The following is a 26,317-nucleotide window of genomic DNA, read 5'->3' on the forward strand; positions in this document are numbered from 1 at the left end:
AATTTGCTTACAACGTTATAAAGTATATCCAACCAGCATTTTGTTTACAAGACAAAGCTCCAAGACAAGATAAATAGCCCAAATCCATACATCAAAATTCATCCATCATCCAAAATAATCCTCCAAGGAAAAATTGTGAAGTCTCTATGGATAGAGAGATCCCAAGTCAAGCGATGATACAAATAAATGTATCTAACATCAATATATAGCCTCCTAATGACTTTGACTTAGCCTATGGGCCCCTAAAGATAAAATAATGTGCAAATAATGGCTCTAAACGGTGACAAGCCCACCATATTAGCTCATAATGTAAAAACAAGCCTCATAAGGGGCCAAATAATGATGTATGCATGTCATAGGGCCCTCCAAAGGCTCAATAACATCCTGAAGTGCCATATTGAGGAATAAATCCCTCAGAATATGATGGACAAGGGGGTGGCCCCTTGTTCTCCAAGTAGTAGACTTGTGGTACTCTCAGTGGGTCTGGACTCTGAGGGCACATCAATGATGCCATGGGTCTCCATATGAATCGTAGATGTCTGTAGATCCTCTGCAATGGTCTAGGTGGTGGAATGAATGCTTCCATGACATCATACAAGTATTATGGTACCTGCCAAGAGTGTGGGGCTCCTGTGGGGGCCTGCTAGGCATAGTGTACCAATCATGTCACCATCAATCAAAAGTGGATCGCTAATAGTTTCTGAACATCCATGAAGATCTGAGGAGTGTTTTCTATTGTTGTGGAGGCCCATGGCTCTCTATGCACACCCTACATGTGCCAATGTGGGCCTATGGGGTTCAGGACCCCATATAGGGAAGCCAAACCCAAGTAGAAAACACCTGCAACCCTGCATAAGATCCAATGCATCCCCTAGGCTTCCAGTACAATCAGTCACTAAAATAATCGGGTAAAGGAGCTTACAAACCATGGATAACAAGGTGGGTACTTCATAATGGCATGCTCTTCCGTAGCGGGCTTTGGCATGTGCTAGTGTCTCCAAACTCCAAAGGGGGTTAGCCAAGTCAATGTTGCGAACATCTCGATAACATCCCGATTTTATCTTGAAATCACGATTTTTTGGCCTAGCCAATGTTTGCCGATTTTCACTGATATTTTGATGGTATCTTGATGTTCAAATTGGCAACTAGGACCAAACTCCATGTGGGTCATCTTATTTATAGTAGCTGATATTTTTCTTGGATTCCTCTCATCGAGAGGTGTAGGATTGGTCTAACGATCATCCAATTCTGACATGTATTTATGGAGATATGAATTTATTTGAATTTCTTGACAATTTGTCAAGGTCGGCCAGCAAGATAAAGTGTGTGGCACACCCCCAGCTTAACCTCAACGTTGCATATCAAGAACGGAGACATTATGCCTCATTTCTCCATCATCTCAACACACATCTTCTCTCTCCTAATCTTATTGGGCTAGCGTAGGAGCAGTCTCTCTCACACGTGCAAGAAGAAGGACGAAATTTTCTGTTTAGGGCTGCGTTGACTGTTTATAGGGCAACATTGACTTCTGGGCTACGTTGACCAAGGTGCAAGGCTGGTGGGAATGCGTTGACCAAGCATTGTTGTTTGGGTGTTGTGTTGACCAACGTTGACCAAATCGTTGCCTAGCGTTGTCTGGTTAGGGCTGACTGCAGGCTACTGATTTGTTGATTGTTGCTTTTACCGTTGACTGAGGGCTACTTTGGGCTGTTGATGTTCGCTGTTGAAGACCGAGTTCTTCAAGGTTGACTAGAGGTCAAATCGAAGTTGTTTGACAAGCTTTGACTTTATTGATTGCATCATTGCTGATATATTATTGCTGATATAAAAATATCAGATTTGTGATATTGTACTATCTCTCTCTCTTATTGAAGAATATAGAAGAATTGATCAAAGGGTTTCCCCACATTGGGGTTTGTCCCTGGCTAGCCGCCACATCTGGTGTCTCTTGTCTTGGCTTGTCTTCTATCGATTTATTTATGTTCTATCAGCATTTTACTTTATGTTAATGTGACTGCTATACTGTGAATTGACATTGGGTTAATAAGAAGAAATTGAAGTAAATTGCTCTAAGCATAGAACATACCATAACTTAACATGGTTTCAGAGCTGAGGTGAAGACAAAGCCAAGCAAGAGCAAGAGAAAGAGCAATCACCGAAGACTGTTGGAAAAAGTCTTAAGACTTCATGCATTCCTCATCACACTTCCCCGCCGAAGACAAGCTCTGTGAGAAGTCTGACTATCACGGATGGAAGATGTCTCTCAATCTGACATTGGAAGAGCAAGAAGTGTTGGACTATGTGAGAGGCAGAATTACAGAGCCTCCATCAAATGCATCGGCTGCTACAAGGAACAAGTACACTAAGGGTGAAGTCAAAGCAAAGATGATCATCCAGGACTCTATTGACAAGCGCTTGGTGGCCTACGTTTTCGAGCTAAACACCTCCAAGGAGATCTACGATAGACTGGTAAGCTTGTTTAAAGTTAGTGATGCAAATCAAGTTTTGTTCCTCAAAAATAAGCTGAAGGAAATTAAGAAGGGCAAAGATGAGGATATGCAATCCTACTTCTTAAGGATCACCGAGATCAAGAATGACCTCCTACCGATTGGATAAGTCATTCCTGATAGGGAACTGACTATCACAACTCTTGGAGGACTCCCATCCGAATGGTATGTATTTAGAACCACTCTTCTCAACAATAATGTAATTCCGGGATTTGAGAAATTGATGGCGAGATGAATTCAAGAAGAGACAAGGATGGAAGAGCAGGAAATGCCTTCATTTAAAGGAAACCCCACTGCTTTCTCCTCTCATGCTAAAAGGAGAAATAATTTTGGGTCTAAATCCAAAGGAAAGGCCGGATCGAAAGGTGGAAGGAGTGTCCAAATAGGAAGGACACATCTCATGACGATGATCAAAATCACTCCCAGGGAAATTCCAACCGCAATCAAAGGAATGGCAGGTTCAATGGCAAAGGAAAGAGGAATGCCAGAAATCAAGGAAGTGATCAACCCTCCAAGAATGCAAGGAATTCCAGGTATGAATCTAATGTTGTTAACAATAAGCAAGATGAATATTATCTGATAGCGGCCCTCTCCACTATCTCTCCTCCGGACTCGTTGGGTAGTTGGCTTATTGACAGTGGTGCCTCAAGGCAATTCACTGGTTACAAGGAAGCTCTCTCTAATCTGATATAGAAGGAGACCAACTTGGAGATTATTCTTGAAGATAACTCCACCTATCCCATAAAGGGTGTAGGGAATGTTACTCTTCAATTAAATCAGAGTAACACAATTCATTTGCAAGAAGTCCTATATGTACCTGATCTCAAGAAGAACCTGGTGTCCATTTCAGCAATGGAAGACAAAGGCTACAAGGTGGCCTTCATCAATGGCAAGGTACGTGTGTGGAAAAAGAATTTTAAAATTCTTTCACTCTTGGGTTTCGAGTTGACTCTTTACATCAAGTTGGAGGAACTCTGTTGGGAGTTATGTCTTGCAACACAACTCTTCAGTCTGAACTATGGCACCGGAGGTTTGCCCACCTTCATTATAAGGCTCTACCTGATGTGAGACAAATGGTGACCGGGATGCCTGAGTTTAAAGTAGAGCAAGAAGGTGTATGTCCGGGGTGTGCCGAAGGAAAACTCAAAAGGGGACCATTCCCCTCAAGCCATAGCAAGACCTCCGACATTTTGCAGTTGGTTCACTTCGACATATCTAGTATGATGCCTGTGAACTCTTTGGGAGGATATTTATATTATCTCACTTTCACAGATGATTATTCTCGCAAGACTTGGAGATACTTCTTGAAAAAGAAGGATGAAGTGTTCCCCTAGTTTCGTCACTTCAAAGCCTTGATCGAGAATCAAACCAAGAAGAGGATCAAGATCTTAAGGACTGATAATGGGACTAAGTATGAATCCAATGAGTTCCATGACTTTTGCAAGGAAGCTGGCATTAAGAGGGAGACCACAACACCATACACTCCTGAGCAGAATGGTGTGGCGGAAAGGAAGAACCGTACAATTTTGGAAGATGTTCGTTCCATGTTCCATGATCAAAGGCTTCCGAAGTTTCTATGGGCTGAAGCTGTAAATACCACCATATATGTTCAAAATCGATGCCCTCATCAAGCATTGGATTCCAAGACTCCCAAAGAGATGTTCACTAGTTACAAACCTGATGTCTCTCATTTTAGAATTTTTGGAAGTGTCGTATATTTTCATGTGCCAAAAGAGAAAAGGAATAAATTGGGTGCATCTAGAAAGAAGGGAATCTTCGTGGGCTATAGCAAAAACTCTAAGGGCTATAGAATCTATGTGGTTGGTCAAAGGGAAGTCGAGATTAGTCATGATGTCACCTTTGACGAAGATATGGCTTTTAGCAAGGTTGACAATCTTCCTATACTAAGGAAAACTAAAGAAGTTGACACGAGGAAGCCGGATGAGAAGGAAGATGAGACGGTGCTCGATGTGGAAGAACCTATGAATCCTATTGTTCCCCCTCCGTAAGAGGCTTCCTCTTCTAGGAAAAGGCCCTCATGGCTTAGGGGGACACTTGATGATGTTGAAGGACACATTGCACCCAGAGGGACTTTCCGTGAAAGTAAGAAGCCGACCAGGTATTAGGAATACTTGACCATTATGAGCACCATTATTCAAAATGAGCCTCCATCGTTCAAAGAAGCCGTGAAGCATCAAGCGTGGAAGGATGCTATGAATGAGGAATACGAGTCCATCATGAAGAACGATGTCTGGGATGTGGTCCCTAGACTCTAGGACAAAACAATTGTCACCTCGAAGTGGCTTTACAAAATAAAGCATGGAGCTGATGGGAGTGCTGAAAAGTATAAGGCTCGCTTTGTCGCTCATGGCTTCTCTCAAAAGGAAGGCATAAACTATGACGAGATATTTGCACCTGTTGCCCGATACACCACCATCCGCTCGATCATAGCCCTTGCTGCTTTGCAAGGATGGAACCTACATCAGATGGATGTCAAGACCGCGTTCTTGCATGCTTCGATCAAAGAGGAAGTCTATGTGGAACAACCCAAGGAGTTTGAGATTCATAATTGGGAATCCCACGTGTGCAGGTTGAAGAAAGCCCTCTATGGGCTCAAGCAAGCACCCCGAACTTGGTATGAGAGGATCGATAGCTACTTGATGACGCTGGGATTCACTAGGAGTGACGCTGATCCAAACCTTTACTTTAAGGTTGAGGAAGATAAGCCTCTCATACTGGTGATGTACGTTGACAACCTCTTTCTAATAGGTGCAGACCCTCCCATTCACAAATGTAAGAGGGAGTTGGCTTCCGAATTTGAGATGGAGGACCTAGGACTGATGCACTATTTCCTAGGGTTGGAGATCTGGTAGAAGCTAGGAGAGATTTTCCTATCTCAAGTAAAATACGTGGTGAAGATATTGGAGAGATTCGGTATGGTGGACTGCAAGCCCGTGACTACCCCGATGGAGCTTAACTTCAAGAAGTTATGCGGTAGTGTTGTCAGACCTATTTTGGGAAATGCTACTGAGTATCGTCAACTCATAGGAGCATTGATGTTCTTGGTGAACTCCCGTCCGAATATATGTTTTGCAGTCAATACATTGAGCCAATATATGGTTGAGCCTCATCACTCACATCGGATCGGTGCCAAGAATCTTCTGAGATATCTTCGGGGCACAATCACTCATGGGTTGAGATACACTGCCCGTGATGTGAGGCTACATGGATATACCGATGATAATTGGGCAGGCAGTGTGGAGGATCGCAAGAGCACTTCCAGGTGTTGTTTCTCTTTGGATTCTGCGTCGATATCCTGGATGAGCAGGAAGCAAAAAGTTAGTGGCTTTGAGCACCGTTGAGGCAGAGTACATTGCTGCGAGTATGGCCTCCTGTGAGGTTGTCTGGTTGAGGAAGCTCTTCAGTGAGCCGTTTGGACATACATTGGCTACTACCGTGATCCTTTGTGACAACCAGAGTGAGATTCGTTTATCCGAGAGTCCCCTATTTCATGATCACTCCAAACATATCGATATCAGGTACCACTTTATCCAGGATATGGTACAGTAAGGAGCAATAAGGCTCCATCATATCAATACAGATGAGCAGGTCGCCAAAATTCTGACGAAGCCCTTGGGAAAGGTCAAATTCTTGACTTTCCGAGAACGACTAGGAGTCGTTGAGAGACCCTCTTATGAAGGTCCTGTATGATGCATCCATTGAGCTCTAGGAGCCGAGGGGCTTGGGGTACTTCTTGGAGTGACGAGCGACCATAAGGCGACTCACCCTCCCCTAGTGGTGCATTGTGTACAGGGTGAATGGTTCAGCCTTCCCCTGTGATACCCCGTGGCGACTTGTAGGCATGATGAGTGGTTCATCCTTCTCTTGCCGAGCCATCCTACCCATGCAATCTGGGACTCATGGGAAGTACCTCTCATTTGGCCAATGAGTAGGGAAATGAGGATAGGGACCATAGTAGTACCGATGGACGCATTGTGCATCTACCATACTCCCTATGCTAGGATGCCTGACATTGATCTGGGATCAATTGGAACAGACTTCGGGTCAGTAAGAGTGATATAGCTCACTCACTTGGAACTGATCTGGGATGACTAAGAGTGGTATGACACTCTCTGGGACTGACTTCGGGTCAGTAAGAACGCTATTGAGCACTCTCTTTTATCTGGGACTGACTTCGGGTTAGTAGACAATGGTATGATACATCCTTGATCATTTCTTCTTCTTCAAAGTTCAGCAGAGCATAGCCGAGCTGTGTAGGGCAGTGCATTTGATGGCAAAGATAGTATCGACGATCAAATGGATTGGCAGATGGAGTTCTCCCTAGTTGAGAGGGAGTGTTAAAATTGGCAACTAGGTCCAAACTCCATGTGGGTCATTTTATTTATAGCAGCTGATATTTTTCATGGATTCCTCTCGTCGAGAGCTATAGGATTGATCTAACGGTCATTCAATTCCGACATGTATTTATGGAGATATGAATTTATTTGTATTTTTTGACAATTTGTCAAGGTCGGCCAGCAAGATAAAGTGTGTGACACACCCCCAACTTAACCTCAATGTTGCATATAACGGAAGGAGACATTGTGCCTCATTTCTCCATCATCTCAACACACATTTTCTCTCTCCTAATCTTATTAGGCCAGAGTAGGAGCAGTCTCTCTCACACGTGCAAGAAGGACGAAATTTTCTGTTTAGGGCAACATTGACTATTTCTAGGGCAGTGTTCACTGTTTATAGGGCAGCGTTGACTTTCTGGGCTGCGTTGACCAAGGTGCAGGGCTGTTGGGAATGCGTTGACTTGCGCACTGCTATTTGGGTGTTGCGTTGACCAAATCATTGACCAGTGTTGACTGGTTAGGGCTGACTGCAGCCTGCTGATTTGTTGACTGTTGTTTTGACCATTGACTAAGGGTTGTTTTGGGTTGCTGATGTTTTCTATTGCAGACCAAGTTCTTCAATGTTGGCTAGAGGTCAAATCGAAGTTGTTTGACTAGCTTTGACTTTATTGATTGCTGAAGGGTTTCCCCACATTGAGGTTTGTCCCTGGCTAGCCGCCACATTCGGTGTCTCTTGTCTTGGCTTGTCTTCTGTCGATTTATTTATGTTCTATCAGCATTTTACTTTATGTTAATGTGATTGCTAAACTACGAATTGACATTGGGCAAATACGAAGAAATTGAAGTAAATTTCTCTAAGCATAGAGCATACCATAACTTAACACTTGATTTTGTCGATGTTTGCCAATTTTGACCAATATTTTCTAGATTTTTATGATATTTTGGTTTTCCAGACCCTTGCCGATTTTATCCCGATGGCAATGTTCGCAACATTGAGCCAAGTACCTTATTAGGTGGTTTCAGCCCTTGGAGGGGATAATATGTCCAAGGTACAACCTTCTAATGGGGGTGACAAGTGACAAATAGGTGAGATGGAGTAGAGAATGAGAGGGGCAGCCCTAGGCCACATAATGGTGTGAAAATTCTATCACTGCAACCACTGATTTATTTTACCTACTTATTTCCCAATAAATTATTTATGAAAATCCTTCAATAAAGTTATAAACATTAAAATAAATTTTGTTGCAAATATCACATCATAATACAGAAACAAACACATGCACAAGAACACATCGACACAAATGTTTTGGACAATCAATCCCCGGAAAAGCCCAATGTTGGAAAACCAGTGCAACAAGGGAGGATTTTATTATTCAGCAATTCTTCAATACAACTGGGTGCCAAACTCGCTTACCCAACAGAGAGAATTCTTCAGCACTTCCCCCAGTCTCAGCGTCAGCTTGGCTGACCTCTGCGTAGCTCCCAAACCCTTTGCGTCAGCCCCTGCCTCTCTGTGTCAGCACTGGGCCTCTCTGCGTCACCCACGCAGGCCCTCCAGTGACTGCGCAGTCTGCAACCTCTGCATCTGCCTGAGAGGCTCTGCATCTGCCTCTCCAACCTCTGCGCTATTCCCCTGGTGTTGTTCCCGACTCTCTGTTCTGTACTTGCTGCCTCCTGCTGCTCTCCAGACCACTAGTTCGAATTTCTCAGCTAACCCCGCTCCAGAAATCGAACTGACTGGTCTCCCTCAGTGTGTTCTCCAACTGACCCTCAAGCCTCTTCTTAGATTTGGCTTGATCCATGACTTGTGGAACCTTCTTACCCAGTTTTATATTAATACCCATTAATATTTTATTTTTCCTAAGTTTAGACTTAGGAACTCCATTAAAAATATTAATTATTTTAATATCTCCCAAACCGGTTAGAATCTACCCAAACCATTTCTGGGTCTTGGAGATCTCATGTGGTTTAGAACTTTAGCCTCTCCACCAATTTCCATGGCTATAGCACATCCAATGCTACCCCAATCAACACTCCCTCTTAGCGAGGATTGTGCTCTGGTAATACTCCACACTAAGCATTACTCTGATCATACGGCATAGATACTTGTGCTGATACTGAGCCTCCCTGCCCAACATCCTCTGCACTGTTGTCCTAGCTCTATCACTGCCACTGCTACATCTGTACTGAAGCTCCCTCTGCATGCGTGTTGTTGCAGGTCCATCTTCCCAACACTGCGTCTGCATTGCAACTCCCTCTGCATCTGTGTTGCTGCTGGTCCTTCTTCCCAACACTGCATCTACACTACAAACTCCTTCTCATCATGTTGCATCATGCTACTGCTGCACTGCAACACCATACCCATTTCTGCTACTGAAATGGATTCTTTATCATCCCCATCTTCTCCTTGAAATAATCAAACTTGGTTCTTCCAAGGGCCTTGGTAAGGATGTCTGCCACCTCTTCTCCTGTAGGAGTGTAGATCAACTGTACAGCTCCTCGTTGGACACAGTTTCTGACAAAGTGACACTAGATATCAATATGCTTTGACCGATCGTGAAACACTGGATTCTCAGAGAGTTTGATGCAACTCTGATTATCACACATCATCCTGGTCACCTCCATCTTTCTTCTGAATAGGTTCACAAGCAGTTTTCTAAGCCATATGGCGTTGCACGAAGTTGTGCTTGCGGCCATATACTCTGCCTCAGCTAAGCTCAGAGCCACGGATTTGTTTCCTACTGCAACAAGAGGGCATTCCTAATCCAATGTTGAAACAATACCCAGAGGTATTTTTCCGATCCACTGAACTTCCTACCCAATCTGCATCAGTAAACCCACTCAATCTGATATCCTTACCCCTGGTGTACAAGAGTCCAAACTCGATTGTTCCCTATAAATACCTGAGAACATGTTTGGTTGCTACCCAGTGCGCCCTCTTCGGCTCCACCATGAACTGACTAAGGGTGTTGACAGCGTAGCAAATTTCTGGCCTGGTATTGACCAGATACATCAGGGACCCTATGAGTTGCCTGTATAACGTGGGATCAACATCTTTGTCTTTTGATGCATCAATCTTCTTCCAGTTGGTTATCATTGGAGTAGCCATGGGTCTACAGTCCTCCATCCTGAATCTCCTCAGGATTTCTGTAGCATATCTCCCTTGCCCAAGGAAGATCTCCCCCTTTTGCTGTCAAACTTCCAACCCCAAGAAATAATGCATTCGTCCCAAATCCTTCATGTCGAACTCTGTGGCTAGATTCTTCTTACAGTCTCCTATGAGTCTGGATGATCCTGTCAGCAAGAGATCATCCACATATAATACTAAGATTAGAGGCTCATTCTCTACAACCGGATAGTAGAGATTTGGATCTGCATCACTCTTGACAAATCCCATTTTCTACAAGTAGCCATCGGTTTGCCCATACCATGCTCTAAGTGCCTGTTTCAGCCCATACAAGGCTTTCTTCAATCTGCATACGTGAGACTTCTTCTCATGTGTCTCAAAGCCCTCTAGTTGTTCAATGTGTACTTCTTCTTCTATCACACCATTTAGAAATGTCGTTTTGACATCCATCTGATGAATCTCCCACCCCATCTGTGCTGCAAGAGATATCACGGTTCTAATAGATGTATACCTACCTACCGGAGCGAAGGTCTCTTCGTAGTGAATTCCTTCCTTTTGAGCATACCCCTTAGCCACAAACCTGGCTTTGTATTTCTTGTTAAACACACATGGGAAACATAAAATAGGAAAGATAAATCATGTGAATACAATTTTTATTAACAAGAGATATACATTTATAGTACATTATGTGACCGTTGGGTTTCACATCCCAAGGTCTCTTGGACTCCTTTTGTCCATTCGACTTCCACACTAACCCATTGAGGATTAGGTGTCCAACATTCCCCCCCTTAATCCGTTTCACATCCCAAGGTCTCTTGGACTCCTTTTGTCCATTCGGCTTCCACACTAACCCATTGAGGATTAGGTGTCCAACATTCCCCCCCTTAATCCGAAGGGTTATGTATGAGTCCAAGAAGAGAGCTGTAATACAAAATGTACAAAAATGCATGGCAGCACAAGGCTGAATGTGCTCTCTGAAATGTTGGTATAAAGGGCGGTGGTTTAAGGATGACCACCAACACTGGAACGCTTAGTGCAGTTCCCGGAACTCTTCCAAAACTGGCAAGAAGCTGAAGTCTTCTGCTAGAGGAAGTGATCCTATTGTTTTAAAGAGGGAAACCTTCAACCATGAAAGGGAGGCCTCACCTCGCATAAAAGGGAGAACTTCAACCTGAAAAGGGAAGTCTCAACTTGTGATGGTTTAAGGATGACCAACAACTCTGGAATGCTTAATGCAATTCCTGGAACTCTTCCAAAACTGGCAAGAAGCTGGAGTCTTCTGCTAGAGGAAGTGTTCTCAATTTTGTTCTTGGAATTCTTCCAAAACTGACAAGAAGCTGAAGTCTTATGCTAGAGGAAGTGTCCCAGATTGCCAACTGAAGGCATGTTCACGGGCATCTTTGTCTCTGGCTACAACTCTGAAACTGGTGTGGCAGGTTGTGGCTCAGGCTCGCTTGATGTGACTTTGAAGCTTGTAGATGACCATCATTTCCCCCCCTGTCAGATACAAGGTGAGATGATGGAGAAAACTCAACTGCAAGACTGTTCAATACTCTGGAACAAGTTCTAACATGTGTTTGGAATATCTTCTTGGTTGTTGATGCCCATTGCCAAGAAGCGATCCATCCAAGATGAATCTTTGTTCTTGCAGGACGTTTGTTTCTGAAGCATCTGTGTGAAGAATGGCTGGTTTTATGACAGTGCTTACATGGATGAAGATCAAAACAGTGATCTTTCAAATGGCCAACTTGGTCACAGTGTTGGCATTTCACAATCTGTTGTTGTTGTTGTTGCGGTGGAAGAGGAGTAGAATTTGGAACAACTAGAGGTGAACTGTCATGAGGAGCAGGTGAACTGTCATGAATAAATCCAACACTCGGAAATTGAATGGGCTTTGAGTAGTCTGGAATATGAAAGGACAAGTCCTTGTCATATCCAAGACCAGTTCTGTGCTTGTTGTGGACAAGCTGTTCCCAAGGTCTGATGATGGGCTTGGGAAGTGCAGATTGAGTTTCTGCATCTGCATGAACAATTGTTGCTTTATTTGAATGAACTGTAACATTATTGACTTGTTGCTGATGGGTGGTTGTCTCAATGTTCTGAACAAAAACAGGTTCAGAATGATGTCTATTTTGATGTAGCTCTTCTTGTTGTAGCTGTGATTCAAGCTGCAAAAAATCGATCTTTTCTTGTGCATTTTGCAAATAAGTTTGAATGTCAAAAAGAGTTTCTTTGTTGACTTTTACCATCCCATCAACAGTGGAATGAATTAGGATATTCAATAACTTTAATGCATCTTCAAGTCTGGCCATTATCTCAATAGATAAACCCTGATATGCAAATGATTTTTGCCACAATGTTCTCCACGGTGGGTGATTTTCGTAAGTTTATTCACTGTACATTGTTTTTAATGCTTCCACATGTAGTAACAGTCTCCAAATAAACTTATATTATCCAATAGCAAATTCAGAAATTAAATGCAACGGCCTTTAAGTGATAGCTACTACATAATGGACTTTTCTCATTCAAAAACTTAACTAAACAACGAACAGATTGGAAGATAGAACCTGATAATTAAATGTCAGCGAACACAAATTAGTAGATATGCAATTATCAGTCCCCAAAATGGCACCTCAACATTTGTTTATGATGTACGCTGCCCAGGAAATGGAAGAATAGATTCCCTCTTCACCACAGTCCTTGAAAATTTGTTTGATGTATACCACGGCCAGTCAAAGTCTCAACGCGCAGGAGCGGCAGAAAATTCAACACAACCATGAACACATTACAAGCATGTGGAATTTCTGTCAATGGCACTTCTCTTTGTGTTTTTCAGTGGGTTCGTCACTTACAAGATGGCACTGTGCAGTATATTGAGGGGGCAGCTCAACCTGAATATACAATTACGGCAGATGATGTTGATGCATGGATTGCCATTGAATGCGTTCCTCGGATGACAACCATTTTCGCTAAGCCAAGCAAAGCGCACACCCATTTTTGCGAGCTTGTACGCCTTAGAGTGATGCAACTATGGCAGTATTGATCACCAATTTTATCAGTTGTCAACTTGTGACAGAACTTCAAGTTTTGTCCACCACAATGGCAATAATTTGGATATGCGGCCTTTGGTGAGATTGCTCTCTTCTTATAAACAAAGCTTCCTCCTCTATAGCATCCTCTCTACCTTTGAAGTGTTGACAGTACTTCTTTCAGTTCAACACTTCACTTCCCAGGGCAGTTGAAATTTAGCAAGCCTACACAACTGCTGATTTCTCTGGACGATAATCAACTTCCACCTACAACTACTTATTTCTTAGGTATCCACAGATGATTTTCTCCAGAAACTCTATTTATTGGTAAACACGGATCGCCTAAGCTTATTGCATGTAAAGCTTCCCTCCTTCCTCGAGCTTTAAGCAGAACAGCCTCTAAAGACCTTTTGTTGAACTAATTTGTCCACGACACGCCGAATTCAACTGAGCTACCCTCAATTATTTACCTCAAGTTCATCTCTCTGAAACAGCCATTTGGACAGAGAGGGCTCCAAATTTGTCCTCTGCAATCGCTATTTTCATAGAAAACGTCTCCAAAACTGCCATCTTGACAGAAGGAAGTCCGATTTTATCCACTGACACAAATTTCAACCCCACCTCGCACTATAAAATTCCTCACTGCTTTCCTCCCTCTCTCCTCTGAAACTCGAATATCAGTTGTTGCACAATTCGGGTCTCTCTTTTTGTTGCAGAATCATAGTCATTTCGTTGCTTCTGATGGATTGACGTCGTGCGATTCAGACATCCGACAAGTCACCAAAGCTTCCACAAATTCCATTGTCGAAAGTGCGTACCGAAAGTCAACCCCCAACAGGGATTTTGTAAGGATGAAAGTTTGTACTTCTCACTGATCATCACCCTTCTATAATGAAGACAAGCGTGGATCTGGTGCTAGCAATGTTATGTAAATGAGATGTTTGAGTGCATAGGAACAAGCACTGAAGAGAGAGTACGTTTTGATTCCAGAACTGACAGAACGTTTTGATTACAGCAGCCACGGAATGGTCTCCAGCAGCAGCAACTCTCTTTATTGAACTGGTTCAAATGCCATTGTATGTCGAAGGGCCACCAATGCCAAATGCTTGTTTTAGGCCAAAATATTGACAGATTTGTTGATGGCTAACTCCAAAGAATTTGAAAATTCATTTCTTGAGCTCGTCAAGAGAACACACAGGTTCAGTCGTGTGAGGGGTAAGGTCACTAGGAAACTCCAGCGGAGAGTTCTGGTGGTGTAATTCGGAGTCTGAGAAACAACGGTCACTCTAGTTGTTGACAGGCTATAATGAGGTGCAGAGATGGTGACAGATCTGAGGATGAGGGAAAACGCCCATTTTTTTTTTTTTATTTTGGGAGAATGGGCAGAGGTGCAGGACTCGCATTCATACCAAAACGCATTCAACTTCATAACGTATTCAAACAGCCGCATTCAACTTCATAACGCATTCAAACTTGATACCAAAACGCATTCAACTTCATAACGTATTCAAACAGAATCATACGCATACCAGGAGCTGGTGGCGTATCTCTGCAGTGGCACCGTCAGGTCTCAGCGCTAAAACTGGAAAAGACAGTGCTATGATTTAATATACAGCAGCGTTCAAACAGCGCTCATACCAGCGTTCAATTATCAGCATGTCAGGCCAGTTCAACGCACAACATTAATATTCAAACGCATTCAACTGTTATGGGACAGCGTTAATATGATATGGACAGATGTGTAGCGCTGGCAGAGGCAGGTTATCTCAGGTCTGAGGGGAATAAGGCAGAGTCAGAGGTCAGGTAACGCAGAACTGACATATATATAGAGACCACAAAACAAGTGGCTCAAATTGGAGCAGGACCAGCAATCGCCTGCTCTGATACCATGTTAAACACACATGGGAAACATAAAATAGGAAAGATAAATCATGTGAGTACAATTTTTATTAACAAGAGATATACATTTATAGTACATTATGTGACCGTTGGGTTTCACATCCCAAGGTCTCTTGGACTCTTTTTGTCCATTCGGCTTCCACACTAACCCATTGAGGATTAGGTGTCCAACATTTCTCAACACTGCCGTCTGCAGCGTATTTAATCTTGTAGATCCATCTCGAACCTACCACTGATCTATCTTGAGGCCTTGGCACTACCTCCCAGACTTCGTTCACCATTATGGAGTTGTACTCCTCTACCATTGCATCCAGCCAAATCTGATGTTGAGCTGCCTCCTGAAAATCGGCAAGCTCCCCATCCTGAGCTACTAATGCCTGATATTTATTTGGTTGTTTTCGGTCCCTCTTATTGTTCCTTGGCGCACCGATGAAGTCCTCTGCATCTCGCAGAATCTAACAAAGTTCCCTGCTCGTTCTTCCTCTGCCAACAAGTGCTTCTGTTAGCTCCTCCTCATCCTGTGATTCTTCTTGACCCGAGGAAGAATTCTTTTCTTCGTTGGTTGAAGAGGTTTGACCAACGGTTCCTCTTTTGACTGCTTCTCGGAAGGCATTTCTCGAGATTTTCTAAAAGCCATGTCTTCCATGAACTTCACATCTCGTCGAACTACTACCTTCCTGCTCCTTGGAAGATAGATTCTGTATGCCTTAGAGTTCTTGCTATATCCTACTAGATATCCTTTCTCTGCAGTTTGATCCAGCTTCTTCCTCTTTTCCTCGGGTATGCGGCAATATGTTAAGCTCCCAAATATCCTGAAATGACTGACTTCAGGCATCTTACCTGTGAAGACTTTCTCTAGAGTAATCTTGCCCAATGCCCGATGAGGAGTTCTATTCTGAACATAGACTATTGTGTTGCATGCTTCTGCCCACAGGGACTTTGGCATATCCTGATCATACATCATGGCCCTAATTGCTTCTACAATAGTCCTTTTCTTTCTTTTTGCTACTCCATTCTGCTCCGGATTGTAAGGAGCCATCCACTCTCTTCTGATGCCCTCCTTAGAGCAAAAATCAGTGAAGTCCTTATTGACATACTCTCCACCATTATCTGAGCGCAAAACTTTTATTTTCTTCCCAGTCAGATTCTCCACTAGAGCCTTGAACTCTTTGAATCGACAGAAAACCTCGTCCTTGGCTTTCAAAAATAAATCCAAGTTTTCCTTGAATGGTCACCAATGAAGGTAAGGAAGTACTCGACACCATTAAGAGCTTTAGTGGACATGGATCCGCAGATATCTGAGTGTATCAATCCTAGTACACTCTTGGCCCTGTTTTTACTTCTAGGAAATGTTGCCTTGGCATACTTTCCTAGAGGACATCCTCTGCATACATCATCTCGTTCCATACTAAGATCCGGAACTCCTCTTACAGTGCTCCTGAGAATTCTCAGAGCCCCATGGTGCAAATGTCCCATTCTTCTGTGCCATAGCCCGTTCAAATCCTTGTCTCCATGACTGCCTATTAGTGCCATTGGTGATTCTAGTTGTAACCTGTACAACCTGTTATTTTTTATCTTGATCTGCACTTTCTTCTTCCAGCTCGGGTGTTTGACGTATACTTTCTCCTTGATGAAGAAAACATCATAGCCTTTGCCTTGAAGTTGCGACACGGAAGGTAAGTTCATCCCCAATCCTGGTACATGCAACACATTGGTAAAACGAAACCGCTCTCCTGTTTCTATTTGAAAAACTATGGTACCCCTCCCTACTGGAGTACATTTTGCCTTGTTCCCCATGGTGATTTGGAAGTTCATCTTCTCCTCTCGATAATCCGAGAAACATTCCCAAATTCCCGTCATATGCCAAGAGGCCCCACTGTCTATATACCATACCTCTGATGATGCAGAGCTAGTCACACAAGCCACTTCTTCTTCCAGCGTAGAAGCCAACACAGAGAAATCGAAATCACTTTCTCTTGTGCAATTTACTGAAAATTTGTGCCAGTCTCCTGACGTAGATGCCTCTACATCATGGTCTCAACCCATAATTGATTTTCCCTTCCTATCTCTGATTTCTTGCTCCAATACCATGTGAAAATTCTATCACTACAACAACTGATTTATTTTACCTACTTATTTCCCAATAAGTTATTTATGAAAATCCTTCAGTAAACATTAAAATATATTCTGTTGTAGATATCACATAATAATACAGAAACAAACACATGCACAAGAACACATCGACACAAATATTTTGGACAATCAGTCCCCAGAAAAACCCAATGTGGGAAAACCAGTGCAACAAGGGAGGATTTTATTATTCAGCGATTCTTCAGTACAACTGGGTGCCAAACTGGCTTACCCAACAAAGAGAAAATTCTTCAGCACTTCCCCCAGTCTCGACGTCAGCCTGGCTGACCTCTGCATAGCTCCCAGACCCTCTGCATCAACCCTTGCCTCTCTACGTCAGCACTGGGCTTCTCTGCGTCACCCATGCAAGCCCTCCAGTGACTGCGCAGTCTACAACCTCTGCGTCTGCCTCTCCAACCTCTGCGTTGTTCCCCTAGTACTATTCTCGACTCTCTGTTCCATACTTGTTACCTCCTGCTGCTCTCCAGACCACTAGTTTGAATTTCTCAGCTAACCATGCTCCAAAAATCGAACTGACAGGTCTCCCTCAGTGTGTTCTCCAACTAACCCTCAAGCCTCTTCTTATACTTTTCCTGTTGGTCCTTCAACGGCCGAGATTAAATCTCTAATCAACAATTAAGATTAGATTTGGCTTGATCTATGACTTTTTGAACCTTCTAACCCAGTTTTATATTAATACCTATTAATATTTTAATTTTCCTAAGTTTAGACTTAGGAACTCCATTAAAAATATTAATTATTTTAATATCTCCCAAATCAGTTAGAATCTGCCCAAACCATTTCTGAGTCTTGGAGATCTCATGTGCTTTAACCTCTCCACCAATTGTCATGGCTAGAGCACATTCGATGCTATCCCAAATCAACAAATGGGGCATAGGGCTAGCTAGATAAGGGGAAGCCCACACCTGGGTATATAATGTATAGGAGGGAGCAGTCGTGGTACATTAAGTGCCTCGACCTTAATTTTTCTTCCCTTCTTTAAATGCATTTTTCCTTTTATGAATTTTCTTTAATTAACTGCTCGGGGCTCAAAGGACAAGAGCATGATGTGTATAATATAGCAATGATTACCCCTTTTGAGGTAGGGCAGTTCATTGCCCTCTAGGGGTTGGGACAATCATGGGCTCCTGAATGATAGAGGAGGCTCATTTAGGGCCTATGGAACCAGGTTGATGGTCATGGATGGGGTAGAGCTCATGTGTCGGATTTTGCCCACGTGCTAATTATTTTTGTCCCAGCCATCTTTTACATTTAGTGGTACAATTTCCTGTTAAATGTGGCCAATTATGCTTTTTCTTCTTTTTTTTAGGTGGGGGCAAGGGGATAGGGAGGCTAGCCCTATGTGGACCCAAAATGAGAATTAGCACCCAGGTGAGAGAAAAGATGAATGGGGGTATAGTGAGTGGAAAGAGAGTGATATGTGCGGATAAAGGAGCGGGACCATGCACCCAAAATCAAGGTTTCCCAAGTAGTACCACCCTAGAACCAAATGGTCAATAAAGGAAATCCCACGAGACTAAGATCAAAGGGTAACAGCCCAAAAGAGATCAAGGGGACAGGAACACAAACTAAGCCCACTCTTTCCACCAAATCCCCCCATCAATCCATACCCAAAAGTATCCATGACAAGTAAGCCCAATACTCAATTACCAAATGAGAAGACATACCTTTAGATTGGGAGGCCCACCTTAAAACATATGATCAATACAGGTGGGTGAGGGGCCACATGATTGGCTCAAGTGGCAGAGAAATGGCACAACGAGCTAGTAGGAGCCATCAAGGAGTTGTTGGCTGCTAGCTGAGGCTCACCATGGAGAAAAATTTCTCCTGGGGATATCACCCACAAGGTGGTGGGTAATAGTCAGCACACTCATCATTCAAACAAATGCTTCAGAAACAAGCCTCCTGCAAGAATGAAGATTCACCTTGGATGGATCACTTTTTTGAAATGGGCTTCAACAACCAAGAAAATATTTTGCTCATACCACAGAATTTGTTCTCGAGTGTTGAAAAGTCTTGTAGTTGAGTTTTCTTCATCTTCTCACCTTGTATCTGACAAGGGGGGAATTGATGATAATCTACAAGCTTCAAAAATACATCAAGTAAGCCCGAGCCACAGCCTAAACCTGTTACCTGAGCCTACATCCAGAGACATCCATGCCCAGATTCAGAGTTGTAGCCAGAGACAAAGCAATGCCCCTGAGCATGCCTTTGATTGGTGGCATTCCTTAAACTACCGCAAATTGAAACCTCCCTTTTCAGGTTGAGGTTCTCCCTTTTTCCATAGGTTGAAACCTCCCTTTTTAGGTTGAGGTTCTCCCTTTTTCCGCAAGTTGAAACCTCCCTTTTCCAACTTGATGGTCTCCCTTTTCAAAACATTAGGGACACTTCCTCTAGTAGAAGACTAATAGCTTCTTGTCAGAATTGGAATTGTTCTGGGAATTGCACTAAGTGTTTCAAGTTGAGACCCAAAGGTCTTCCTTTTCACAACAAGAGGGAGCACTTCCTCTAGCACAAGACTTCATCTTCTAGCCAGATTTGAAAGAGTTCCAGGGACTGCACCAAGCGTTCCAGTGTTGGTGGTCATCCTTAAACCACCATCAGTTGAGACCTCAAGTTCTCCCACCTTGTATCATCATCTTAGAGAGCACATTCAGCCTATTGTTGTCATGCATTGTTGTATTTTTATATTGTAGCTCTCTTGTTGGCCTCATATATTGTGAAAATTCTATCACTGCAACATCTGATTACTTTTCCTACTTATTCTTCAATAAGTTATTTATGAAATTCCTTCAATAAACATTAAAATAAATTCTACTGCAGATATCACACTGTAATACAGAAACAAACACATGTACAAGAATCAACACATTGACACAGATATTTTGGACAATAGTCCCCGGAAAAACCCAATGTGGGAAAACCGGTGTAGCAAGGGAGGATTTTATTATTCAGCAATTCTTCAGTACAACAGGGTGCCAAACTGGCTTACCCACAGAGAGAAAAATTCTCCAACACTTCTCCTAGTCCCAACATCAGCTTGGCTGACCTCTGCGTGGCTCCCAGACACTCTGCATCAGCCCCTGCCTGATTGCGTCAGCCTTGGGCCTCTCTGCGTCACCCACGTAGACCCTCTAGTGACTGCGTAGTCCTCTGTTGCCTCTGCGTCTGCCTGAAATGCCCTGTGTCTACCTCTCCTGCCTCAGCGCTGGTCTCCAGTGGCTGATCCCTTCTCTCTGTTCCGTATTTTCTGCCTCCTGACTGCTCATCAGACCACTAGTTTGAATTTCTTAGCTAACCCCGCTCCAGAAATTGAACTAGCTCGTCTCCCTCAGTATATCCTCCAAGTGACCGTCAAGCCTCCTTTTATACTTTTCTCGTTGACAAATCAACGGCCGAGATTAAGTCTCTAATCAACGGCCGAGATTAAGTCTGGTTTGATCCATGACTTTTGGACCCTTTTAACACAGTTTTATATTAATTCACATTAATATTTTATTTTCCCTTAGTTTAGACTTAGGGACTTCATTAAAAATATTAATTATTTTAATATCTCCCAAACTGTTTAGAATCTGCCCAAACCATTTCTAGGTATTGGAGATCTCATGTGCTTTAGCCTCTCCACCAATTTTCGTGGCTAGAGCACATCCGATGCTACCCCAAATCAACATATATATCCCTTCAGATTAAGGGTGGGAATGTTGGACACCTAATCCACTAAGAGTTATGGTGTGGAATGTGGAAGGTCAATGGAATCCAAGAGACCACTTGGAATATGAAAACCAAGGGTCACTAGACATTGTATAAATCTATATCTTTGTGAATAATAATGCATTCAACAATTTATCTTAATCTGTTGTGTATCATTTTCTTTGTGTTGTGACAGTGACAATGGGCACTTGTCCTATGTGTATCGTCTTAGCAGGTTGCAAGGACCTTGGCAACCCAAGTAGTAACAGGCATATCAGATGGAAAAGACCAATCTTGTTAAAAACATGTCTGTTCAGACAGCATGACAGGGAGATATGTAGTGGTATATGACAAATAATGATCACCTTTCTTAGAAGTGATCCCAATTAGTTCGATAGACAACTATTAATGATGAATCTGTCTGCCTTTTCCTTGCAGAGTTGACTGCGTTTAAAGTTGCTGTTTTTGCAGAAATGACAGCTAGAATTGACATGCATAGCATGTAGATTCTCCTAAGTTTGGTGCTAAATCGGACAAGCTATATTTGCTCTCCTATGTTAGGAAAGGGATCCAATTTGACTACCACCTGGTCAATTAATGATTTTTCTGATGTAATCATTATATTTTTACTTGGAATATAACATGCATGTTTTTCAAAAAAATGAGTAGAAATCTAAGTCTCCTAGTGTAGGCTAAACATAGAATGAAAATATAGTAGGAAACAACCAATATAATAAGATAAACAAAATGGATCATTAATTTATTCAAAACAAAAGCTAAAGAAAAGAAGACGACTTTTGCTTGGTTACCAGAAATATAAACCAAACAACTGGTCGACTGAAAAAAGTATTATAGGAGACTACCTGAATCATTGGATACTTTTTCTCCTCATAATTTAAGAACATCCCAGAACTTGTTCGAACATTACTTTTAACACCCTACAAACAAAGAATAAATAAACAATGTTTAAGGAAACATTTAAAATATCTTATCTCAACAAGAATTTAAAGACATCCCCAAAGTGTACTATGTATTTGGTAAAATGCCCATCATGAAGCAATGTAAAACGTTACCATAAATAATCACAATGACTAGCATGGGTGCTATAATATTTTAATCAGCTCATATTGAAGCATGAATAAACAATGTTTAAGGAAACATTTAAAATATCTTATCTCAACAAGAATTTAAAGACATCCCCAAAGTGTTCTATGTATTTGTTAAAATGCCCATCGTGAAGCAATGTAAAATGTTACCATAAATAATCACAATGACTAGCATGGGTGCTATAATATTTTAATCAGCTCATATTGAAGCGTGACATCACGTTCATTCAAAAGAGCCATACAATATTTGACTTGTATATTCTAGGATAAATTAGAATTGGAACAAAGATCATTTTTCCAAAGAAAACCTTGTAGGTGTTGATTTGGGGTAGCATCGGATGTGCTCTAGCGATGAAAATTGGTGGAGAGGCTAAAGCACATGAGATCTCCAAGACCCATAAATGGTTTGGGCAGATTCTAACCAGTTTGGGAGATATTAAAATAATTAATATTTTTAATGGAGTTCCTAAGTCTAAAATTGGGAAAAATAAAATATTAATGGGTATTAATATAAAATTGGGTTAGAAGGTTCCAAAAGTCATGGATCAAGCCAAATCTAATCTTAGTTATTGATTAAAGATTTAATCTTGGCCGTTGATGGACCAACGCCAAAAGTATAAGAAGAGGCTTGAGGGTCAATTGGAGAACACACCAGAGTGATCAGTCATTCATTTTGCTAGAGTGAGGTTGCTAAGCAAAGTTGAATCAGTGATCAGCAGCGAGGGGCAGTGAGTACGAGGCAGAGAGGCAGGGACAATACTGGGAGACCAGCATAGAAGCAGAGAGAGCGAGAGCAACAGCCAGTCCAGGCTACGTAGAGCCCAGAGAGATTGCATCATCCACACAGAGGGCAGAGGGAGTGAAGCAGAGGCTCCCAGAGGCTGCGCAGTGCCTCAGAGGGCTGACGCAGAGGGTCCTAGGGTAGACGCAGGTCAGCAGGAGGCTAACGCAGAGGCTAAAAGGGCCAGCGCTGAGCTTCAGTTGTGTCGGAGAGGGTTTCGTGGGACAGGTTTTCTGAATATAGAGGTATTGCTGCCGTGTATTTTTCTCTGTCAGGTGAGCCGGTTAGGCACCCAATTGTACTCAGATAGACTGCATAATAATATAACCCTTTGAATAGCTGCAAGGGTTTTGCCGCATTGGTTTTTTCCAGGGACATTTGTCCAAAAATAACGGTGTCACTTGTGTGCTTGTTTTCTTTCAGTTGATGATCTGTAGATGTTGTGAATGTATTGTGATTATTTCGATATTTAAATGTATTAAATAACTTGTTCGAATTTAAATAAGTAGAAGAAATAAACCAATAGAATACAGATTAATTTTCTAACGGATAGACTTAGAAAATTCAACATGGTATCAGAGCATGGTTGCAGATCACAGGAAAACTGAAGGCATCAACTTAGCAAAGCATTTGCAGCAGATTCAGTTGTCCTGAGTGATAGAGTTGATCTTTGCAGAAAGCAACAAAGGAAGGAGTGATGCAGAGGGACTGCGTCATCAGTCTAGGCCACAGAGAGGCAGCGCAGAGGCTGAGGAGGGTAGAAACAGGCTCACGCAAAGGCCAGGTGGGCTAAAGCAGTTGGATGAGGAAGTTGTTTTGCCGGTGTCGGGATTGCGCAGAGCCAAGAGGCTCAATCCTTCAGTTGCTGGGGCATAAGAGGTTGTGGGTAGTTTGCGGAGTGAAGCTGGTGGGGTACTGTGGTTAGAACAGTACCTAACAGGGCAAGACCAAGGTAAAAGGAGTTGTTGTCGAGGCAGATTTCTAGCCAAAGAATCTGGATCAGTGTTGTAGTTGCACAAACGATTGGAGTGGAGCAACTTGACGTTGACAGAAGGATTTCTAGGAGGAAAATCGAGACTCAAAGGGAGTCCAGAAGAGAACTTCCAGATGGGAAGTAGAGAGACTCAGAGGAGTCGACAGAGAAGATCAAAGAGATGGCCATGAATGGGCTGAGAAATCAGGATAGGCTGGATGGAGCGTCCAACTTTGTGGTCTGGAAGGCCAAGATCATGTCCATTCTAGACAGACATCGCATCAAGGGCTTCGCCTTGAGAACGATGGCTATCCCAGTTGACCCAAAAGCAAATGATAGGTACGAGGAGGTAATGGCTAAGGCAAAGTGCATCATCCTTGATGGGGTCAAGGATCATGTGGTACCACATATTGCCAAGAAGGAACAGTAAAGGAGATGTGGGACGCTTTGAAGACATTGTACCAGCATACTTCCGTGCAGAGGAAGATGCTCCTGGAGAATCAGCTAAGCGCATACCAGATGTAGAAGGGAGAGCAAATAGATGTCTTCCTCGGTCGATTGAAGGAGATCCGTGACTTGCTAACTTCCATAAGGGCCACGTCGGATGAGGAATTGATGGTGAGGATCGCACTTAATGTAGTCTCCGAGGATTGGGAGGTATTTGTCCAAAGCATACTGGGCAGGACAAATCTTCCATATTGGGAAGAACTATGGGCGGCTCTACGTCAAGAGGAGATCAGACAGTTGACAAAGGCGGAAAGTAGCGGCCAAGGGTTCAGGATCAAGGAGGAAGAAGAGGATGCGGCTCTAGCATCTGCGGGAAAGCAAGAGAAGAGGAAGAAGAAGGACCTCTCCAAGGTCAAGTGCTTCCATTGTGGGGAATTGGGTCACTTTGCGAACCAGTGTCTGAGGAAGAAGAGTAAGGGAGAGGCTTCTGACTCGAAGGCAGCACCAGCGAAGGCGGAGAAATAAGTCAAGGAGGATGGCGATTGTGCTATGAGTGCTCATGTGCCACTTAAGAAGAAGTGGGGACACATCGAGCTGTAGTCAGGAGGACTACAGGCGATGAGGGGCAAGATCCTTAAGGTACCCAACATCTTGGATTATACCTTGCTACGGGAGCCCTGAAGAGGAGTAGCAAGACAGGCAGATGTCAGTAGAGACGGATGCGGATGAAGCGACATAGAGTGCTACAGTGCAAGAGTCTCGGGGCAGTGCGAGGCTAGCAAACTGCAACAATGCGAGATGGGACAAAGAGATGTGCAACGGTGAGAGATGCAGGGAGTTGTTGCAGCAGCACAAAGGTCAATAGAGGGAGCACTTGTTAGCGGCAGAGGGAGCTTCAGCATCAGGAGTGTTTCTAGCCTGATAGGGATGTCAGAAGTTGGGTGGATTAGTTACTTACTTCTCAGTAACTAAGTTGCAGTGCAGTAGCAGTATGCAGCATGATGAGAGGGGATGCAGTGCAGATGTAGTGCTGGGAGGATGGACCAGCAGCAGCACGGATGCAGAGGGAGTTATCGTACGAATGCAACAGTGGCAGTGGCAGGGCCATGGGCAGCAGTATAGGATGCAGCAGTGCAACAGATGTTGGGCGGGGAGGCCTAGCATCAACACGGGGACCGGTGCTAGATGATCAAGGTAATGCTCAATGTGAAGTATTACTAGAGCATAGTCCTCGCTAAGAGGGAGTGTTGATTTGGGGTACCATCGAATGTGTTCTAGCCATGAAAATTAGTGGAGAGGCTTGTTGTCACGCAAAGTGTCTAAGCACCGTGACAACGCTCAAACCGGGGGCTGTCACCCTGATCCCCAATCTCTCCGTTTAAGCCGTCTCCCTAGGCTAAGGGGGGTAGACCCTATGGGATAAAGGAAGACCAACTGGGACCCAGCTGGGTTGGGAGGCACAGCGAGGCAATTGAGCGCTTGATTAAAGCTCAGAGATAATTTGATTAGATTTTAAATACTTAAGACCAGTGCCTTTGCTAGATCAAGTAATTGGTTTGTTGCTGCTTGGAAAATAGAAATATGAACAAATCCTTTGACAATTGCTTAAAAATATTTACTGAAATGTCTAGCATATGATGAGCATTAATTTCACCAGATGTAAGACATTCAAAAGATGCACAGAGCTCTAGCAATTAAATTTGAAAGGATCAAAATTCATGAATTTCAAGTGCTAACCAGTTCATAAAATGATTCACCACTTTCAGATAGCTAATCTTCAGATAAAATTTAAGCGCATTTAACTATATAAAAATGACAAATATTAATCCCACATTAAAATTTTTAGCCTTAGTGGAAAAGATACACCAAAATTATAAATGTGACAAATCCTTGAGTGAATATGCCAAGACTAAATGTGACAAAATATTTCAAAATTTATTTATTTATTTATTTTATTTTATATATATATATATAGAAAAATCTAAACAAAAATAAATCAAAACCCTAAGATTAACTTTTATCCCTTTTTTAGGATTTTTATACTTTTTTTTTTTTTTTTTTTTTTATGACATAATGTCATAAAGTTCTAAATTTAAAATTTAAATAGAACAAAACTAAAATCAAATAAATCTAAAACTAAAACCTAGCTTAATAAAATCAAAATCTAATCTAATCTAATTAAAATTTAAATGAAGCGGAACATTAACAAAAATTATAAAGTTCTAAACTATAAGAAAAATAAAATCAAT

General features: G+C 42.6%; 1 protein-coding gene across 7 annotated transcripts in view; it reads right to left on the reverse strand.

Annotated features, from left to right (window-relative positions):
• LOC149240092 (prolyl 4-hydroxylase 1) overlaps positions 1–26,317 on the reverse strand; it is a 419,466-nt gene that overhangs the window by 144,166 nt on the left and 248,983 nt on the right. For 6 of the 7 annotated variants that reach the window (XM_089373625.1, XM_089373624.1, XM_089373628.1 and 3 more), the window contains one exon: positions 21,625–21,699. The exons of the other annotated variant lie outside the window; for it this stretch is intronic. In XM_089373625.1, coding sequence (XP_089229751.1) covers positions 21,625–21,699 — 75 coding nt within the window. The remainder of the gene's footprint in view (positions 1–21,624; positions 21,700–26,317) is intronic. 7 annotated transcript variants of the gene reach the window in all.

The sequence above is a fragment of the Pinus tabuliformis genome, chromosome 8 (genome assembly GCF_031772625.1).
Source record: "Pinus tabuliformis cultivar Carrire ecotype Pingquan chromosome 8, CPIR1, whole genome shotgun sequence".
Lineage (NCBI taxonomy): Eukaryota > Viridiplantae > Streptophyta > Pinopsida > Pinales > Pinaceae > Pinus > Pinus tabuliformis.